At 54.5% G+C, this 19,110-nt stretch overlaps 1 protein-coding gene, 1 long non-coding RNA gene and 1 other non-coding gene across 3 annotated transcripts in view; 1 reads left to right on the top strand and 2 right to left on the bottom strand.

Annotated features, from left to right (window-relative positions):
* Positions 1 to 255: 255 nt before the first annotated feature.
* On the bottom strand, positions 256 to 400 carry MIR9031 (microRNA mir-9031). The gene has a single exon (NR_128045.1). It is a non-coding gene; the product is annotated as a microRNA mir-9031 (primary transcript).
* A 7,446-nt stretch (positions 401 to 7,846) lies between these two features.
* The window catches only part of LOC100630443 (stimulated by retinoic acid gene 6 protein-like), a 30,791-nt gene continuing 19,527 nt past the window's right edge, over positions 7,847 to 19,110 (bottom strand). Inside the window, exons 4-11 of the mRNA XM_023629545.2 lie at positions 17,164 to 17,239; positions 14,528 to 14,609; positions 14,147 to 14,195; positions 13,561 to 13,678; positions 12,350 to 12,469; positions 10,936 to 11,099; positions 10,070 to 10,216; positions 7,847 to 9,379 (exon numbers count right to left, since the gene is read on the bottom strand). Coding sequence (XP_023485313.2) covers positions 9,231 to 9,379; positions 10,070 to 10,216; positions 10,936 to 11,099; positions 12,350 to 12,469; positions 13,561 to 13,678; positions 14,147 to 14,195; positions 14,528 to 14,609; positions 17,164 to 17,239 — 905 coding nt within the window. The 3' untranslated portion in view covers positions 7,847 to 9,230. The remainder of the gene's footprint in view (positions 9,380 to 10,069; positions 10,217 to 10,935; positions 11,100 to 12,349; positions 12,470 to 13,560; positions 13,679 to 14,146; positions 14,196 to 14,527; positions 14,610 to 17,163; positions 17,240 to 19,110) is intronic.
* Positions 11,099 to 15,207, top strand: LOC138920756 (uncharacterized). The gene is made up of 2 exons (XR_011432509.1): positions 11,099 to 12,463; positions 14,027 to 15,207. It is a non-coding gene; the product is annotated as an uncharacterized lncRNA (long non-coding RNA).

The raw sequence follows: 19,110 nt of genomic DNA, 5'->3' as shown, positions 1-19,110 counted from the left end.
TAAGAATTCTTCTGTTCCTTGCTGCCCCACCCCACAGTAGATTTGTAAGAGTCAACCACTTTAATGCATGTGGCTACAGTTTATTTTTCACAATGCTAGACCATCAACTGTGCGGGACTATCTAACATTCTGTGTATTCCAGGTGGGTGGACATTTAAGCTGCAATGAGCATTCCTGTACTCATTCTCTCCGACAAGCGTGCAGCAGTTTCTTAGAGTGGATACCTGGAAATGGACATTTGGGGTAAATAGGTATGTTTGCCCTCCTTCAACTGGACATCACTATACTGCTCTCCAAGGTGGCTGGGTCCAGTTACATTCCCACTAGCAGTATGTAACCACAACCTTACCAACACTTGGTTATCGCAGCATTTAATTTTTGCCAATCTCATGGGCGTGAAATGGCATCTCATTGCTGTTTCAATTTGCACTTCCCTGATTATAAGTCTTCTACAAGGAAATTCTGCTGCTTTTATATGCACGTGTCAAATAGGTGTTTCTCAGTTTAGGAAAATCTAACCCATCTTGTCTGATTCTGGGCACTTCTTCCCCAAGGACCCTGCCAACAGCCACCACAGCTGGAAAGCTGAGGTGCAGGAGGGCACCAAGAAAACAGCTGAGTTAAATAAGGAATCATCTTGGACAGAGGGCCCTAATTAACGCATTTGCTAATTAGTCTTTCCTTTTCCTCTTTTGGCAAGTCTTACTTCCAAGACAATACTATGGGCCTGTGGCCTTAGAACAGGGGAGAGAACAGGGATGGGGAGTGGGAAAACTAAAACACTGACATAAAAGTACCACAACAGTCTTTACGCAAAGAAAATAAAGTGACTGCAGAGCAATACCCATTACTCCACCTTCTAAACACTCTCCATGCTAACAGACTCCTCTCAAGCTCATCAAGTCGGGCTCCCTCTGAAACGTTCCCATCTTTTTCTCTAGACCAGACGCTGTCCCCCCTCCCTTCCGCAACCCTTTCATCTCCCTTCCCCCTCAATGACGAAATAGCCTCTCCCTTTTCCCCAGTCTCCAGCTTCTGGTTCCTAGCTCCACAGGACCCTGTCCCTCTCCTCTCCAACTCCACGTCCTCGCTTCCTTCCCTTTCCAAGATGCATCCACAGTAAAAACAGCCCTCCCATCACCCACCCCAAATACAGGAATCCCCTGCAGTACGCGGCCCTGCGTTACATGCCAGGCAGGCGGGCGACTTGTCCCCCTTCGCTTGGGACAGCTGTCCTGTCTCGGGGGGTTCTCCAAGTGTGCCAGGTCCAGACCACCCGGAAAAAACTCATTCGGTCTTCGGTGGCAGAAGCGTCTTTACCAGGGCCACAGGCGCACTCCTGTCTGGGGCATGAACGGACCTCGGGCCCTTTCGTGGAAAAGACACCTCCCGGGGACCTCCACAAAGGCAGGCAGGCCTCCCTCCTGGCGCCCAGCGGGGATGCTTTAGCCCTCGGAGCGGTAGGGAAGGGGGCCTGGCAGAGACCGAACGGTCCCCGCAGTAAGAAGTTTCCGCGGCTCTGCCCCACTCGCCCAAGGAGGCCCTCGCCCCCAGAGCACACCCCTTACACGAGTCTCCCCCCTGCGGCTCCCCGGATCGGCTCCCCAGAGCACCACCGACCCCCAAAGCGGGCCCTGCTCCTCCGTCCCGCCCCGCAGGAGAGCCTTCCTCCTAAGCCAGCCCGAACGGCGCTGGGTGGGCGTGCCCGGACCGGGACCGGCGCCCCTGCTCCCTGAGCGATCCTCCCGGCTCTCGGGGGCTGGGAGCTCCTCCTCGCCCCGGCGCCCTGCGCGGGCCCGCGCCGGCCCAGGGGGCCCGGGTCCCAGTCAGGCTACGACTCTCACCGGCTCTGTGACCTTGGGCAAGTCACTGCCCCGCGGCAGCCTCAGTTTCCCCCTCTGCCCAGCGGGGACCGGGAGAGCTCCCGCGCTGCCCGCCCGAGGGGAGGGGCTGCCCCGGGGGAAACGCTCTGTGAGCCGCTCGGCGCGGCGGGGACGCCCGGCTCCCAGGGCTCCGGGCCGGACGAGGCTCCCCCGCCCGCGCTCCGCTCCTCGGCGGGGCCGCGCTGCTGGACCGCACGCCCTTGGCCGCCGCCCGCGAGAGCCCCCCACGGCCCTCCCGCCCGGCCCGCTCCCGCCCCCGTACCTGCTCCCGGCGCTCGGCCGCAGGCGCCGCCACCCTGCGCGCCCGCCCGGAGAGGCCCGGGGCCCGGAGGGCTGAGGCGGCCGGCGGCGGCGGGCTCGGGCCGGTGCGGCGACGGGGGGCGCGGGCGGCGCGGGGGCCCGAGCTCGGCGGGCCCGGCCTGGGAGACCACGACGGGGGATGGAAGTGCGCGGCGGCCGCGGCTGATGAGGCGGCGGCGACCGCGGCGGCAGGCTTCCGCTCATGGCGGGCCCGCGGGCAGCGGCCCCGGTGGCGCCTCGACTCCGGCGCGGCGGGCGCTGGCTGGGCCCGGGCCGGAGGCGGCGGCGGCTGTGGCGGCGGCGGAGGCGGCTCCCGGAGGGGGCGGGGGCGGGGCCTCCGCGCCGCCGCCGCCAATGGGCGCCGGGCTCCCGGGCTCCTGGGCTCCGGGGCGGTGGCGGCGGGGGGCGGCTTCTGCCCGGCCTCTCGCCCGGGCCAGGAGGCTGAGGGCCGCCGGCAGGGAGCGGCCTGCTCGGGGGCGCCCCCGGCCCGGGTCCGCCTCCGGGGCCAGGCCTCCCGCGACCCAAGCCCGCCTGCGCCTGGGGCTCCGCTCGCGGCTGCCGGGGCGCCGGTGTTCGCGCCCGCAGGGTCGCCGGGGCTCGGCCCGGGAGCTGCCTCCCGCTGCCCGGCTGCGCCGCCTCGGCCTCGCTCCCCCGCTGGCCCGCGCTGCAGCCGCCGCCTCCCGGTCTCCGTTCCGACGCTCAGGAGGAAGCTGTCTGCGTCCTCAGGCTGCGTCTCCGCGATGGGTCAGCCCCGGCCCGGAGAGGACGGCTGAGGCCGAGACGGGCGGACGGAGAGGCGCCGCCCGAGCTGGGTCAGGAGCCGCGGCCCGCCGGCTCAGCCCTGGCCCCGCGCCCCCTTCTCTGACTCTCTTCCCGTCCTGCTTAAACGCCCTGGCCTTGGAGGACTGGCAGGAAGCCGGCCCCGCGCCGGGCCCGTCTCAGAAGAGGGAGAGGCTGCGAGGTGAGGAGCGGCTTCTGAGCTGGGCTCAGTTTTCCCGAGAGTAGTCTGCGGGTTCGCGGCCCCCCTGGCCGCCCTCCCCTCTTGGATGTGATGCTGGTCGCCGAACCCATTTTCTCTGTTTCTCTGACGCCCGTACCAAAGCCGTGGAGGAGCAAAATTGTTCAGCCGTGTGCTGGGGTTGCCGCCAAGTGCAGCCACGTGGGCGAGGGCGCCGCTGAGCTGCTGACTCGATCGTTTCGGTAAAGGGTTATCCTCAGCCTTTCCGCCCATGCAGCCCCCGACTGGGGACCGAGCAGAGACGGCGACCAGTTGACAAGGCCCAGTGCTCCGGTGGCGGGCTGGTCCCATGAGAGAGAAGTGTGAAGGAATCTGGCAACAGAGATTTCGGATTCCACCCTGACGCTTACTAGGGGCGTGATCTTTCACGCACATGGTCATCAGCCATGTTAGGCACTGGGGACACAGTGATGAAGACACAGTCCAGGCCCTCGACGGGTCGACAGCCTCCTCGGAGGATGGTGAGATATGCTCTTGGAAGTTAGGAACTGAAGAATGAGCAGCAGTGTACCAGGTGGAGCAGGTTGTGGGAAACTGGACTGGGAAGACGTGAAGATTCTAACTGGCAAGGGACCTGGTATTGCCTGAATTCCATTCTTGATTTTTTGGTCACAGAGAAGGCAGATAACATGGCATTACTACCCAGGCCTTCAGTCTCAATGCCCGCCCACTGTAGAATGCCCGGAAACGCTGCCTCTAAACTATGGCGTTCTTCTCTCCTTTGACACAGCGCAGCAGCCTTGAGCCAAATCAGACCTATTTTCACCCCAAAGCCCAAACCCCAGTTGCGGCTCTTACAACTCCCATTTGGTCAAATGCCTTGCCCAACAGCCCTAGAAGAAAAGGAGCAGACGAGCTGTTTAATCCAGTAACCAAAGGAGCCCGCCAAGGCTGCCTTGGAGGCCAAGAAGAAACAGGCGAGAGGGCCAGGTCGGGCCCTGGGCCGCCTCATCTTGCCAGTTAAGGGGTGCAAAAGAAAGGACGGACCACGTCCATGTGTGCTGGAGATCTCCAAACCAAGAGAGGAGGGCCCTTCCTCCTCCAGCCCTGCCTCCTGGTTGCACAGTGCCTGAAATTTTCCATCAGAAGTGACCAGGAGGAGGGCCTGGAAGAGCTGGGTGCAGGATGGATTTGGGAATGGGGAGAGGCCAGAGACCACATGCCCTGTGATTTGCCAAAAGCAGACCCTGGGTGGTGATTAGGAGGAATCTGGTGTTCTTAGAGGGTGAGGGGAGCCGGAAGTGAGGGAAGGCTGCTCCACTTGGGAATCCTGGGGTGGGCTGGGAGGTCGAGGGTGAGGAGTTTTCAGGGCAGGGTGCATGGGGGCACCTGAGAGTGGGAGCTCGTTACTGCTCCCACCCCGATGGCACAGGGTGTTGTCCCTTTCCTTGGCACATTCCTTACTGACCTAGTGATGCTGGACCCTGTGATGCAGGATTATCTGGAGGTGGGTGAGCTAGGGCAGAGCAGGGGGGAGCAGGATCCTGAGGCTTAGGAGGAGAGCTCCCGCACTGAACCCTGAGCTCTCAGCACTTGGCAAACCTGTCCTGAGAGCCTCTCAGCCACCACTGTGCATGAACCGAGGCTGTGCATAAGACACCCGTCCCAGTCCCCAGGCTGGCAAAGCAGCAGAGCCACCTGGCTGCAAAGCTGCAGAAGGTTTTGTGGGAGCTGGAGTCAGCCTCTCCCCCAGATGGTACCCATGGAGAGGAGACAGACGTTGGCTTCCTCCAAGTCTGGCAGCACATAAGTGGCTGAGCAGTCTCTTCCTGCCTGAGGCCTGTCTCCCTGTCTGTCATCAGAGAGAGCTGGGCTAGAAGATCCCTGAGCCTCAGCATCCATGTCCCACCAACCTGGAGCCCAGAGCCTGGCCTAGGTCCAAGCCCGTTTTCTGTGTGTGCTGCCCCCTCGAGGGCGCTAGTGGTAGTGCAACATGAGAATGTGAGGATGGGGGCTAGTATGGGCTAGGGGGCTCTTTCTGAAGGACTTTGGCTGTCTGGCTCTCAGAATCAGATCCACCTCTAGAAGAGGAATAAGGTGAGTAGCTGTGGCACTCACTGCAGGGGAAGGGAGAGGAGTGGAAATCAGAGACCCTCTGGGCAGGATGCTCCCTGCCCCATCCCCTACATCTCACATTTATTGGGAGAGTTTGGTAACAGAGAAGTGGGAAACCCACTGAATTGGTGGGGAGGGAAGGGGGCTGGCATCAAGGACAACTTCTGGAGGCCGGGCTGTTTACACCCATGTCTGAGAACAGGTTGGACCAGGATTGAGTTGGAGAGGAGGAGGGTTCCCATGTGACCAAAGACCCAGGACGGAGCGCTTCCTCGCTCCTCACCCCCAACAAGGCCCCTGCAGCATGCCCCACCCAGGCCCTGTCTGCATTCTGTCCTTCCCTCTGGCCCCAGGAATACAAAGTAATGAGAGATTCTGCTGCTCCAGGTGGCTGCAGATCATTACAACAGAGCCTGAGGAGCGATTTGGGGCTTGGTTCCAGGACATGCAGCAGCTCAGCGAGAATGAGAGGTGAAGCCAGGCGGAACTTGGGTGAGGACAGGGACAGACCCTGCCCTTGTGGCCAACTCTCCCTGGTGGCCGGCTCCACAGAGTCTGCAGCCATGGCCCCGGGTCAGTCCCAGACCTTGTTGCATGGCGACATCTGGTGCACCTGGACTCCAGCTGCTGGGCAGGCCCTGGGAGGGACATCTGAGGTGTGGCTCCTGGTAGGCTCACAGGCGCCACTCTGTCCTGTAGCTACAGCCTGTCCTGCCAGCTGGAGCCCTGGCTAGCCCTGGAGTCCTAGTTGGCCAGCAGAACTCTGAAAGCCAAGAAGAACTGGCCATCATTGAGCTCAGGTGCAAGTGAGTGTCCAGGCTGGCAGTGGCTGAATCCTAAGGGCTCAGTAAAGCTTTGGGCTAAGCGTGGTCTTGGGGAGTCAGATCCCAGCTCCACTATTGACCAGTCCTGTGCCTGGGGTGAGTCACTTCAGCTTTCTGGGACTCAGTTTCTTCCTCTGTGAAATGAGTGATGCTAAATCATCGCTCACTTGGCAGGGACAAATGGGGTGCTGTTGACTGACCGAGCACTGAGCACCAGGCCTGGAGCTCAGAGTGCAGTGGGGACAGGCTGGGGAGGGTGGGCCGTCCCTGTCTTCTGTCTAGCCACCAGGCCTCCACCACAGAGCCCAGTACCAGTGGCACGTCAGTCTTCTGAGACCAGCTCAAGTGCGACCTCTCCCTCAGAAGTAGGGGCACAGCTGGGGCACTCGGGGTACACTGGGCCAGCTCCTCCTGCTCCAAGGTGAAGGAGAACATCGTGAGCCCTTCCCTGGGGTCTCCTGAAGGCCAGGAGAAGAGGGGATGACCCTGCATCACCTTGCTGCTGCTCTTCACCAGCACCTGTTTATCTTTTGAGGAGAGCAGTGTTTATTTACTGTAAGTAGTAAATGCTAGACTTGAGTAGTAGTATATTAACATCCTGTTCCTTTTACAGCCTGAGAGTTGAGGTTTTGTTCTTTCCCTTCCTATGCTAATTTAAATGAGATACAGACTCTCACATTCCTCCTTGAACCAAGAAATCTTGCAGGGTCATCAGCTTATTGTATGTGGGAGAAGGGAGAAGGGCCAGCTCTCCTCCCTGGCTATGGAAGGAGACCCCCAACAACCCCGTTCCTCAGAGGACATGTTCATTTCAGTATCGTTAACCTGGGCCAGGAGCAGAGACAGCTCCCCAGAACTCCTGGGATTTAGAGGATGAAGGTACTTTCACAGGCAGAGCAACCACTACTGACATTTGGGTGTCTTTAAAAATGACACTTGCCAGGCCCATTTCTGCCCCAGGACAGTGGCTACCTTTCTACACTGTGGAGGAAGAGGGAACATTTTCTGCTTCTCCTGTTGAGGTTTCTTTTGGCAAAATATTAGAAACTTACGGTTTTCTAGTTCAGTCTCTGGAACTGCATCAGCAGTGAGTGGGGAAAAAATCTAAGGAGAGCAAACATTCCATGTGGAGAGGACGAGGCCAGAGGAAGATAATTTGCAGATGGACTAAGGGCTGGCAGGACTTTCTGTCCTCAGTCCCCTCTAGGGGCTCCATGATCACTCTTCACCTAGATTTGAATCCTCCTGGGATCCTTGTCCATGACCTTCCATTTCCTTTTCCTGCTTGTTTCATGTCGGGGGAAAGATTTGTGATGTACCTTTTAAGGCTGAAGCTGGGCCTCTTTTCGTAAACGTTTATGCTACCTATGAACTAGGACTTCCAGCATCCCTGCACATCCTTATACAATTCTTTTAGAACAGAAATTCCCTAGAGGCCCCCAGCCTCTCTGTCAGTACATCGTGGCCACTCCTCCCTGGCTGGGACCTGATAGATCACAGGTGAGTTTTGATTTGTCAGAATATGGGTCCATATACTTGGCCGTGGAAAAACCCCCACACTCTGCTTTGGTGGCCATGGTGACTTCTGGGGCTGAATCTACTAATAGGTCTAGAAGCAAATAGGGCTGGTGAGTGTAGGTCCTGAGGAGAATCCACAGTAATTTGCAAGGCAACTACCTCAGGGAAGACCATTGCAGGCCCCTTTCTTCATGGAGCTGAGAGCACAGCAAGAGCTGTGCACATATAAATCAGATCACCACAATGTGTAACATTACAAATGACAATAACTGATATTTATTGAGATTAGGATATGTCAGGTACAAGCTTAGAAGTATTTATATGTATTAACTCATTTTGTCCTCAAAATAATTTTGGATGTTACAGGTATTACTCCCTATTTATATATAAGGGGGAAAGGAAGCACAGAAAGACAGTAATTTAGCTGATGTCACACAGCTAGACGGCGGTGGTGTAGGGATCCCAATGCTGAGTCCCAATTTTCTCAGTTTCTAAAAGCAGAATGACAAAGCTTAGTTGCAGCGATTAAGTTAAAAGAGAAGTATGGCAGACACACTTAGCAACCAACACGACTGGGTTTACAGGAGGTGCTCAGTAATGATTATTGAATTTCAGTGGCTCTGGGACTTGGGAGGTGGACAGGGACTTCCCTCACCCTGTTGGTGGGTCCTCCTGGCACTTGCACAGGCTTCGTGAGTGACTTTGAATGGTCAGACTTTGTACAGGTTCCAGGCTATCAGAGATCTTAGGCTTGGGTGTGAAGAATTTGGGTAAGTACTGGGCCTTCTGCACAACAGGAAATGTCCAGGCCTCCCAGCCTGGCCTCTGGGCCTCCTTGGAATGGTCTAAGCAGCCCCCAGCACCCTGCACTGCATACACCAGGGGGCTCCCCCTCCTCAAACATGCGTGGGCCTTTCTGGTTCCCACACCCTTGCTCTTGTCCCCCATCCGGAATGCCTGCCCATCCTGTCTCTGCCTCCTCAGATAGGCAGCTTTCCCAGGTGATGCCCCCTTGCTAGAGAGAATCTGTGCGTCTTCTTTGTGACCAAGACCCAGATCAGTTCGGATCTGTCCCTCATCCCAGTGGCCCTGGCAGGGAGAGCTCAGTGTGTGCCAGCTCTCCCTCCCAGATTGGAGGCTGGTATCATGGATTTCCTTCTCTCCCACCACCATGAGGAAGGCCTGGAAAGGAGGAAGCGACGAGGACCCTGTTGCATTAAGGCCATACTTTCTTCCAGAGAAAAACTGCATCAAACAGTTAAACTCTCCTGATAGAGAAATTTTCCCACCTTCTTCAGTGACACAAAGTTCCATCCTGTGGTCAAACTAAGTGCTTCTCACCATGGAAGTGTCCGAGGCTGCCTCCTAACAGTGGATAGTGGAAATCATTATTGGGCAAAGTTTGTATAAGAGTAATTCTCTTTAGTTCTTGATCTTTTTGCCAAGGGAGTGAATTAGACCTGACACTTCATTCTTTAGCCCAGCTGCCATCCTGGTCAGTGCTGTGTGCCACGTGCATGGACAGGGGCTGTGCATCGCATCACATTGCAGGGGACAGCTGCTGGGTAGCCTGGGCCTTCTCTCAGGAGCAGTGATCCTGGAATGGCCTTGTAGCAAAGTTGGAGGTCAGTGTCAGTGTTCTGAGCACGTCAACAGAATCTGGGTAAACTCCTGGGAACCATAACCTGCTGTTGATTTTCTGAGCGTGACCAGTCTGGGGTTGTTGATCAGGGTCTGCAGCAGGAGCCACCTCGTCCTGGACCTGGCTGAGACGCGGGGACCTAGGATAGAATCAGAGCCGATGGATTAGGACGAGGGGCAGCTTGTCTCTGTCCTTCTGTGAGGCTGTAGGGAAAGCTGCCTGGTAGATGTGAGGTGTGGGAGAAGGAGCTGGACCAGGACTCCTGGGGACATGAGGGCGGGTGGAGGGATGTGCGTTTGTCCCACAGAGATGGGTATCTGCAGTGGTGGCAGCAGTGGTGAACACAGTCCAGATCGGTGCTGACAAGACATGGCTAACTCGTGGGCTTCCCAGCAGAAGGCAGAGCAGAGTAACAGGGGTGGCAGTAGACAGTATAGAGCCTTGAGGGGGCAGGAGTTGGGGGCAGGGAGAGCTTGTGGTGGGCAAACTGAGTGCCGTCTTGGAGGGCATGCGGCCTGCAGCCTGGGATATGGGTGGGGTCTCAAACAATTGAGGAAAGGAGGACCCAGCCAGCAGAACTAGAGCTCATTTCCCAGAAAAAGGGAAGAGCCCAGTCAGAAGGACAAGGACACAAGGCCTCAGGGGCCCAGAGCCAGGCTGACGGGACTAAGCCTCCTGGTCTCCCAGGTAGAAGGTTTCCCCGGGCAGGGAGTGAGGAGGAAGGGGGGCGGGGAAGGGTAACCTGGGACATCTAAGGGATCCCAGAGAAGCCTCGGGGTGCTCGTTTCCTGGTGTCCAACCCCAGTGTAGGTTCAAACAGGAGACTTACATGCTGACTGGTTTAGGTACCAGTATTTGATGGCCTGCTGCAGCCTCCTCTCCCTGTGGCCTGTGATCAGGATGTGGCAAAAGCTGACGAGCACAGCGTTGGTATGATAATGATCCACATAGAGCATGCCGATCCACGCACTGTAGCCTGAAATCCAGAAGACGAGTCAGGCCAGGCAGGACTGCCCAGGCCGGCCCCATCGTGCTTTTTATAGAGTAACTGCAGCATCACTTTGTTCCTAAATGGTGCCTGTGTCTTTGCTGAGAATCTAAAAAATGAGGTAGGAAGAGCTGGAAGAGTTCTTAGAGATGACATCCTAATCCATCCCTTTATCGGGAACTTGAAGCTCAGCGGGGCTCGGAGCCTCTGGCTAATATGGAGAAGGCATTGGTCACATAAGGACTGGTGAGTGAGTGAGTGAATGGACACGGCCTAGAAATAGAACAAAAACCATTTTTGCTCCACAGAAATGCCTTTGATTTTGGAGTATTTCAACTGAACAGACCGTTTTCTTAACTAAAGAAATTTCCAACTAATACCAGTAATTCTGAGATGTGTTCTTTCTCAAAATTTTGAGAGCCATGCATTCGTAAATTACCTGCTAACTGGACAGAATTCCACTACCTCTCACTGCCCGCCATGGTACCTCAGAGGTCTGTCACATGTGAGGGGTTTAATAGCCTGACCTCCCTTCTGAATGAGTGTGTTTTTCCTACTCAGCTTTGTAGCCTCCATGGGAAGATAAGCTCTGAATGTAAGTGAAGAGTGTGAACTGTGGGCCTCTGACCCCTGCCCTCCAGGCAGCTTCTACAAAGGTGAAGACCAGCCCTCCCCAGATGCTTGGCCATCAGGGGCTGGCCACTCACCCATGTCTGCTCCCTCATAGCCACTCTGCATGATGGTCCTGTCGATGCGGGCGATGAGCCACGCGCCCAGGATGCAGCTGATGAGCAGCCTGGAGAGGCAGGCGCCCAGGCCCAGCAGCACGTTGTAGAAGAACAGAAAATAGTTGAAGTTGTGGAACGCTTTCCTGCAAACGGAAGCAGGCAGAGGGCAGCACGCTTTCAGTATGGGAAGGTGGCTAGGCAGGTGGGCTCAGGGCGTGCCCAGACCTGTGGTCAAATCCTACATCTCCTGTCTACTAGCTGCGTGACCCCGTGCTGTAAGCAGGAGCCGACTGTCCCCACCTCACAGCACTGGGGAGAAGACCAGCTCAGAAGCAGTGTAGTGGGCACTGAGCGCAGTGCAGGACAGACGTTAGCGGGGACTGTAAAGTTGCATGGAATCCTTGGGTTTTGGGGTTTCCTGTACAATAGGAAATCTCATGTTACTACAGCTGGTTTTGTGGCTATAGCAGAAGCTATAACAGTGGAAAAGCACTGTTGTGACAGTGACGTGCCCCTAGCTGGGACTGCTCCAGGTCCTCCAGATGAAGCTTCCCAAATGACAACCTGATCCCATGGTTTCCTGTTGCCTATGGGATAAAGCCCAAACTTAGCATACTGAATTTCTGGGCCCTCTCTGAGAGGGGCTTTCTGGCATTGTCACTTTGTGCTTCCACCCTGACGCTCACCACCTGAGGCCATTGCATAGCCACCATATTGGATTCTTACTCTGCTCCCAACATGTCCTGCCTTTCATGGCTTCCTGCCTGTATCCATGCAGTGGGGGCTGCCAGCCATGCCCTCTCCTCATCTCTACCTGTAGGAATCCTGCCAACCTACTCAGCTCAGCTCACATGTCCACCAGCAGCTGAGTTAATACTCCTGCCTCTCCTCCATTACTCGCGTTTCTCTAGTATCCTCCCACACCCTCTGGAGTCTGCTGTCCCTATGTGTCTGTGTCTGTCAGCTCCAGTGGACTGTGAGGAGCTCACAGACAGGTCACGTGGGGATATCTCTTTATCCTCAGTGCCCATGTATTTGCTCCATGAGTGATGAACTGGAAAGGATTACCATGGGCCAGGCACTGTTGTTCTAAGTTCATATCTTAACATTTCATCCTCTGAACACCTCTTGGGGTATGCACAGTTATATGTAAAATGAGGCAGCTGAGGTTCACAGATGTTTAGTAAGGTCACCCGAGGTCACACAGCTCATAAAGGGTGGAGCCAGGATTTGAACCAGGCAGTTTGGCCCCAGAGCCCATCCCTGAACCACTGCCCCTCACCCCCTCAGAGAGTGCAGAGTCTGCCCAGGAACCTGCCACGGGTGGAGAGGAAGGAACGAGAGACCTCCGAAGCCAAAGCCCTACAGTGCCCGTTCCCTTCTCTGCCCGCACCTGTTGTTGAGAGCCAAGGGCTTCTGCGTGTCGGCTGTGCCCATCTTTGGTTGCAGGAAGAACCTGGTGGCGATCCATACCTGAAGCATCATGAGACCCAGGACGGTGGATATGGTGAGGCTGAAACACAGGGCGAGACCATCCTGAGGTGGCCTTGTCAGCTCTTCCCAAGCCGTTCTCGAATGCCGAGTGATACAGAGGGGACAGGTGCCGACGGCCCGCCACACTAAAAGTAGCACGAGCTTTGTGCATTCTGCTTACAGAGCATTCTCACACTCATTGCGCAGATGAGAAAATTGAGGCTCACAAAGGGGAGATGACTTTCCAGAAGCTGCAGAGTCAGGTCTTCTGGCTCCAGAGCACAACTCCAGGGTTTAATTGATGTCTTTTTGTCCAGAGTGCGGGCAGCTGGGATGAGTGGTTTAACAGCACGGGACTCCATGAAAGGAAAGGGGCTTTGAGAAGAGCTCACGGAGGCCATGAGAGAGTGGACAGGGCAGGCTCTGCTCCAGGCTCACAGGGGGCTCTAAAGGAGGAGGGAACCAAGGAGCTCAGAGTAGGGAGGTCCCCAGACAGTACCACATCCCGTGTGTGCATCCTCTGAGCACCAGTGTCGGGTAGGGCTTAAGTGAGGCTTTGATGTCTATTGCCCAGCTCCAATCCTGTCTCTTCCCCCTCCTTGGACAAACTGCTTAGCCTCTCGGTGCCTGTTTCCTCATCTGACAAAAGGGGGCTAATGTAAGCCCTAACCTCAAAGGGTTCTTAAGAGAAAAGATGCATAGTAAATTCTCAATAATGGCACCATTCACCTTCCTCTTCCATATGGGTAGCCTGAGGCTCAGAGAAGCAACTTACCCAAATTCAGAGCTGATCTAAAACCGAAGCTCAGATTCCTTCTTTCCTTCCACTATACTGTCCTCTCTCTCACTTCGCCTCCCTGAACCTCAATCTTCCCAGCTATAAAATGGACATACGTATATCTTCTCACACACAATTGTGAGGACCCTGCTGGACAGTGAGAGTGGAACCATCCTGTAGGCTCTAAGGCTCCCATCCTGTGAGTTGCTATGATGGCTCATCCCTGCATCAGAGCTGAGAGCATGGTGTCACAGGTTGGTGAGAGCCCAGAGGGAAGGGGCATTTTGGAGAGGGGCTACGACAGCCCACCAGACCCCAGGCCCTGAGTACTGACAGAAATCCCCAACACTTACGTCCCGATGCCCAGTCCTCGGAGCATCTCCAGGCCCTGGTTGTGGATGATGGGCAACACTAGGCCATACATGATTGCCAGGCCACACAGGCTCTGCACCACGTGGATGATGAAGTAGCCTGTGGGCCAAGGGAGCCCGCAGTCACTCAAGGCCCTTCATGATCCAGTCCTGCATGTCCCTCCTTGCAGTCCCCCTCTATCCTCCTCTCACCGAAGCCCTAGCACTTTTGCTTATGCTGCTTCTCCTGCCTGGCATGACTTCCCTTTTCTTCCTGCTCATCACCTGCTCATCCTGCCAGGTGCAGTTCAAATGTCAACTCCACTAGAAAGCATTTGTGCCCTACCCTGGGCGTGAACTGTCACTTCCCCCTCTGGGTCACCACCACCCTTAGTGTATACACCCTGTGGGCTCAGGACAGATGGTGATGGTGATCTATGTGAGTGTTGCTTCTCCCTCCTTCCTGCAGGTCCCTCGAGGAAGGGCTAGGGCTGCTGCTGCCTCACCTCTCTCCTCCCTGCCCACACCAGGAGTCTACAGGTGCCCGCGGAATGTGGGTTGACCAAATGGGTCACGTGATGGCACTTACCCCACAGAATGTAGGCTATTTGCCAGCCAGGGTACCTTGCAATGGCCACCTGAGATTTAAAAGAAAGGGTGGTCTCTCAGAGGGGAGAAAACCTTGATTGCCTCTGACACATGCATCCAGCATCCCTGTCTCATTTGAGGTTCCCCCGCCAACCCACTGAGGCAGGTGTTGTGATCATCCTCGTTTTACAGATGAGGAAAGCGAAAGCTGGATGGGCACAGTGACTCATCAGCAGTCAGCAGGAGAGCATACTAGAATTGAGGACTCTGGACTCCAGTCAGGGGCTCTTCCTCCCCCAGCTCCTGCCCCCATCTGAGAGGCAGAAGAGCAGGTTTTGGCAAATTGCTTAGTCTCAGCAGAGAGAGGCCTCTGCAGGCTTACCACACTCTCCGACGAGGAAGGATGGTGGAACTTCAAAGGCAGAGAGTGTTTATCTCCTGCCCACAACCTCCTCATGCGCTTTCTAGAGAAAGAGTGGGAAATCAGTAATGTCCATAACTACGGCTCTTTATGCACCTAGAGCTCAATAGATATAAACCAGAAGGCTTGCTGTGGAGGGAGATGGCGGGCAGCTTAGCCTCCCTGTATTGACCATAGCTCATGGGACGGTTCTGATTAGCCTGAAAACCTTTAATATATTTTCTAAAAATACCATACACTTTCCTGGTCTTAATGGAGACTGAATGTGATAGTTGACACTGTGTGAGTCTTTGATCTTCTTCATTTCACTCTATTATTTTTTCTACCATGAATATGTGTTACTTAAGTAATAATAATTAAAACAGAAAGCCATTTTTAGCGATAGACCCACCTTATAACAACATAAAGGGAAAGGAAAAGGGCCACAACCCCTCACAACCCCACACCCCAAGAAATCCCGTGCGCTGGTCTGGCCCTTTGCATAAAGATTAGGTCGGCATAGTTATGATCACAGTCCACATCCACAGCTGTGTCCTGCTTTTTCTTAACCTCTGGTCTCCAGCGTTTCCCAAGTTGTTTTGCAATTTCGTGACCACTGAATTGGGAAGACTTAGTATGAAATAAAGGATGTAAATATCTCATTAATAGTTTGTATTTTATTACATGTTGAAATGATGGTGTCTGGCTTATGTTGGGTAAATTATTAAATAATTTTCACCTCCCCTTTTACCTTTTTAATAGTGTCTACTAGAAAACTAAAATTGCATCTGTGGCTTTCGTTGTGTTTCTGTTTGGCAGCACTGGAGCAGAGTGCGCTACCAGGAACACGAACACACACAGATATATTTGACTAGAAAATTCCTGGAAGGAAACTCAGAAAATGAATGCCAATGTTTAGCTCCGGGGCAAAAAACTGGGGTCTGAATAGCAGGAAGACTTAGTTCACGCTACATATTTTTTTGTAACATTAAAAACAAGAGCCCGGGGGCCGGCCCGGTGGTGCAGCAAAGATCGCACGTTCCACTTCTCGGCAGCCCGGGGTTCACGGGTTCAGATCCCAGGTGCGGACATGACACAGCTTGGCAAAAGCCATGCTGTGGTAGGTGTCCCACGTATAAAGTAGAGGAAGATGAGCATGGATATTAGCTCAGGGCCAGTCTTCCTCAGCAAAAAGAGGAGGATTCACAGTAGTTAGCTCAGGGCTAATTTTCCTCAAAAAAAAAAAAATAATAAAAAGGAGCCCGTATGTGGGTTGGAATAATGCTAAGGAAAATAAAAATACTGGCACAGTGGCTCATCGCCCACATTGACAGAACCATCATGCAGAGTGGCTCTGAGGGAGCAGACATGGGTAAGTGGCCAGCCCCTGATGGCCAAGCATCTGGGGAGGGCTGGTCTTTAGCTTTGTAGAAGCTGCCTGGAGGGCAGGTGTCAGTGCTTCCCACTTTGTAGGGTGCTTTCCCATCCAATATTTCCTTTGCCCCATGGTCCTGGAAAGGAGACAGGGCAAGGATCATCACTCCTGGGTGACAGGTGTGGGGGCAAGGGGCCAGCCTGGACAGGAAAGAGGCCTCCCCAGCACAGGTGCCCTCTCTTCCCTGTGCTGCCTCCACCCACGTCCATGCAGCAAGCTCTGCACAGTAGTTGTCCCTGGTTGTGGTCAAATGCCTCAGTGAAAATCCCCCAGCCACTTGCAGCCTAATGAAGGAGCAGACATCCCTACGTCAGATGGGGCGGAGAGAGCAGCAAGTGCCATCCACCCACTGGGTGCAGGGAGAAGAAAGCAGAGAGAGGGAGCAAGCCAGGGTGGGGATGGAGAGGTGGGGCCTCTTCGTGCCAGGAGAGTCTTCTCTTGGATGCCATCTGCAAGAGACCCCACCCTTTGGGCAGCCAGGTTGGGAGCATGTGAAGGCAGGATGCTCTGGAGTGGTGGAAAGTGGCCCTGGGCTTCCTGTGAGTGAGTGTGAGTTACAGACTGAGCCAGAAAGATAAAGGGGCAGAGACATAGGCAGAGGCAGAGAGACAGAGACAAGGGAGCAGTAGATACCTAAAATTCATCTGCTATCTGCATGCAAATGCTGGCTACAGATTGAAGGCCATCGCCTCCTCCTGCGCTGCTGTTCTTGAACCTGCTACACGTGGGCCCCTGGACTCAGTGTCCTGTGAGGTCCCCTTGAGCCAGATTCACCTGCCGGGAGCCCAGTGTGATTGGTTCTGAAGAGCAGGGTAGGTCTGACATCCAATAGAGATGCCAGAGTGGACAAGAAATGACGGTCTCTGGGGTCAGAAGACATGATTGGCTGCTAATTGCTTGGGTAAGTTATTTTGTTGAATCTCAGCTGTAAAAAGGGAGTTGAAAGTACCCCTCAGGGTTATGGCGACAATCTAAATAAGATTCTAGCACAACGTCTAGATAATAGTAGAAGCTCAAATCAATAGTTTTCTTTTTCTTACTACCAATAGATGTGGTTGTCCCTGGATCTTGCATATGCTCCTGGTTCCAGTGCAGCCACTGCTGCACTGCTCGGGAATTCTTAGGAAAGTCTGTCAGATACTTTCCTGGCAGAAGACACAAATGACTCCCAGAGCCCTCTTACCTGTAACAGGACAAAATGTGGAACAGCTGGCTCACACACGTGAAGGAGGCAGGCAAAATGGTCACCACCCAGACTCCTGAAATAGAAAAAGTGGTATGAGAGGCCTCAGGAGATGAACCAGAAACAGTATTCTCAAAATGCAGAAACTGACATCAGAAAGGTCTGGGCAAGGTTCGGCGACCCGGAGGGGAAGCGCCGGAGCTCCGCCAGGCAGCAGACAAAACTCTCTGTCTGCCATTAGCAGAGGGGCCACGCCCAGCATTCAGGGCTCCCGGCAGAGGCCCGGAGAGAATCCCAGAGGGCGGGGCGACCCCCAGCTGCCGTTGCCCGCCCCGTGAGGCTAGGAATTGCCAGAGATCTCGGAGAGGACCGGGGCGGGGGAACTTTCAAAGGCCGGTTCGGCGACCCGGAGGGGAAGCGCCGGAGCTCCGCCCGGGCATCAGACAAAACTCTCTGTCTGCCATTAGCAGAGGGGCCACGCCCAGCATTCAGGGCTCCCGGCAGAGGCCCGGAGAGAAGCCCAGAGGGCGGGGCGACCCCCAGCTGCTGTTGCCCACCCCGTGAGGCTAGGGATTGCCGGAGATCTCGGAGAGGACTGGGGCTGGAGAGAGTTCCAGAGACCCAGCTTAGTAGCCTAGGGGGAAACCCTACAGGCTCACAGCAGCCTTAGGGAAAGCCTCTGCACAGCACCAGTAGAAGGCACCCAGCCGCCAGCCACAAGGCTGGAAGACCCCAGGGAAAAGCAGCATAGCTAGGTGTACTAACCACAGACTGTAGAAGATGCCAATAGCTCTCCTGCGACCCATAGAGGACAAGTGAGATTTGGTGGGTGCCAACAGCAACGGAGCGACAAATATAAGTGATCCCACCCCTGGCCGCTGGAAAAGCCCATAACACCGTTGCAGACCCCAAGGAGAGAGCGCATCTAGGTGGGCAACAACAGTAGGCACCTGCAGCCTGAAGCCCCCCTGTGACGGCCCCCACGGCAGAGGAGGGAATCCAAAGGGCCACTGTGGCTACGAAGAGGGGCCCAGGCCCAGTTAGCAACTACGGACAGGGTTCCTGGTTGGTGAAGTATAAACAGCTGCTCCCCCCACCGCAGCAGCTGAAACAAGTGAAAGGAGCAACTAAACTCTATCTCCATGCGGAGGCACAAATCAACATCATCAAGCAATATGAAAAAATACATTAAATCTCCAGAACAGAAAGAAAGTAACAAATACACAGAAAACAATCCCAAAGAAAATGAGATATATAACCTAAATGATGATGACTTCAAAACAGCCATCATTAGGATTCTCAATGAGTTAAGAGAGAATTCTGACCGACAACTCAACGAGTTCAGGAGCTATGTCACAAAAGAGTTTGATACGATAAAGAAGAACCAAACAGAAATATTGGAAATGAAGAACACAATAGAGGAGATTAAGAAAAATCTAGATGCTCTGAACACTAGGGCCGATAATATGGAGGAAAGAATTAGCAATTTGGAAGATGGCAATATAGAATTGTTGCAGGCAGAGGAGGAGAGAGAAGCAAGACTTAAAAGAAATGAAGAAACTCTCCGAGAATTATCAGACACAATTAGGAGATGCAACGTAAGGATTGTAGGTATACCAGAGGGAGAAGAGAAGGAGAAAGGGGCAGAAAACCTATTCAAAGAAATAATGGCTGAGAACTTCCCAAATCTGGTGAGGGAGATGGATCTTCAGGTGACAGAAGCCAATAGATCTCCAAACTTTATCAATGCAAGAAGACCAACTCCACGGCATATAGTAGTGAAGCTAGCAAAAGTCAACGACAAGGAGAAAATATTAAGGACAGCCAGGCAAAAGAAACTAACCTACAAAGGAACCCCCATCAGGCTATCAGCAGATTTCTCAGCAGAAACTTTACAGGCTAGAAGAGAGTGGAATGATATATTCAAAAATCTGAAGGACAAAAATC

Source organism: Equus caballus, chromosome 25, assembly GCF_041296265.1.
Source record: "Equus caballus isolate H_3958 breed thoroughbred chromosome 25, TB-T2T, whole genome shotgun sequence".
In the NCBI taxonomy this organism is placed as follows: domain Eukaryota; kingdom Metazoa; phylum Chordata; class Mammalia; order Perissodactyla; family Equidae; genus Equus; species Equus caballus.
Note: the sequence above shows the minus strand (reverse complement) of the source record. Positions and strands in the feature narration are given on the sequence as shown.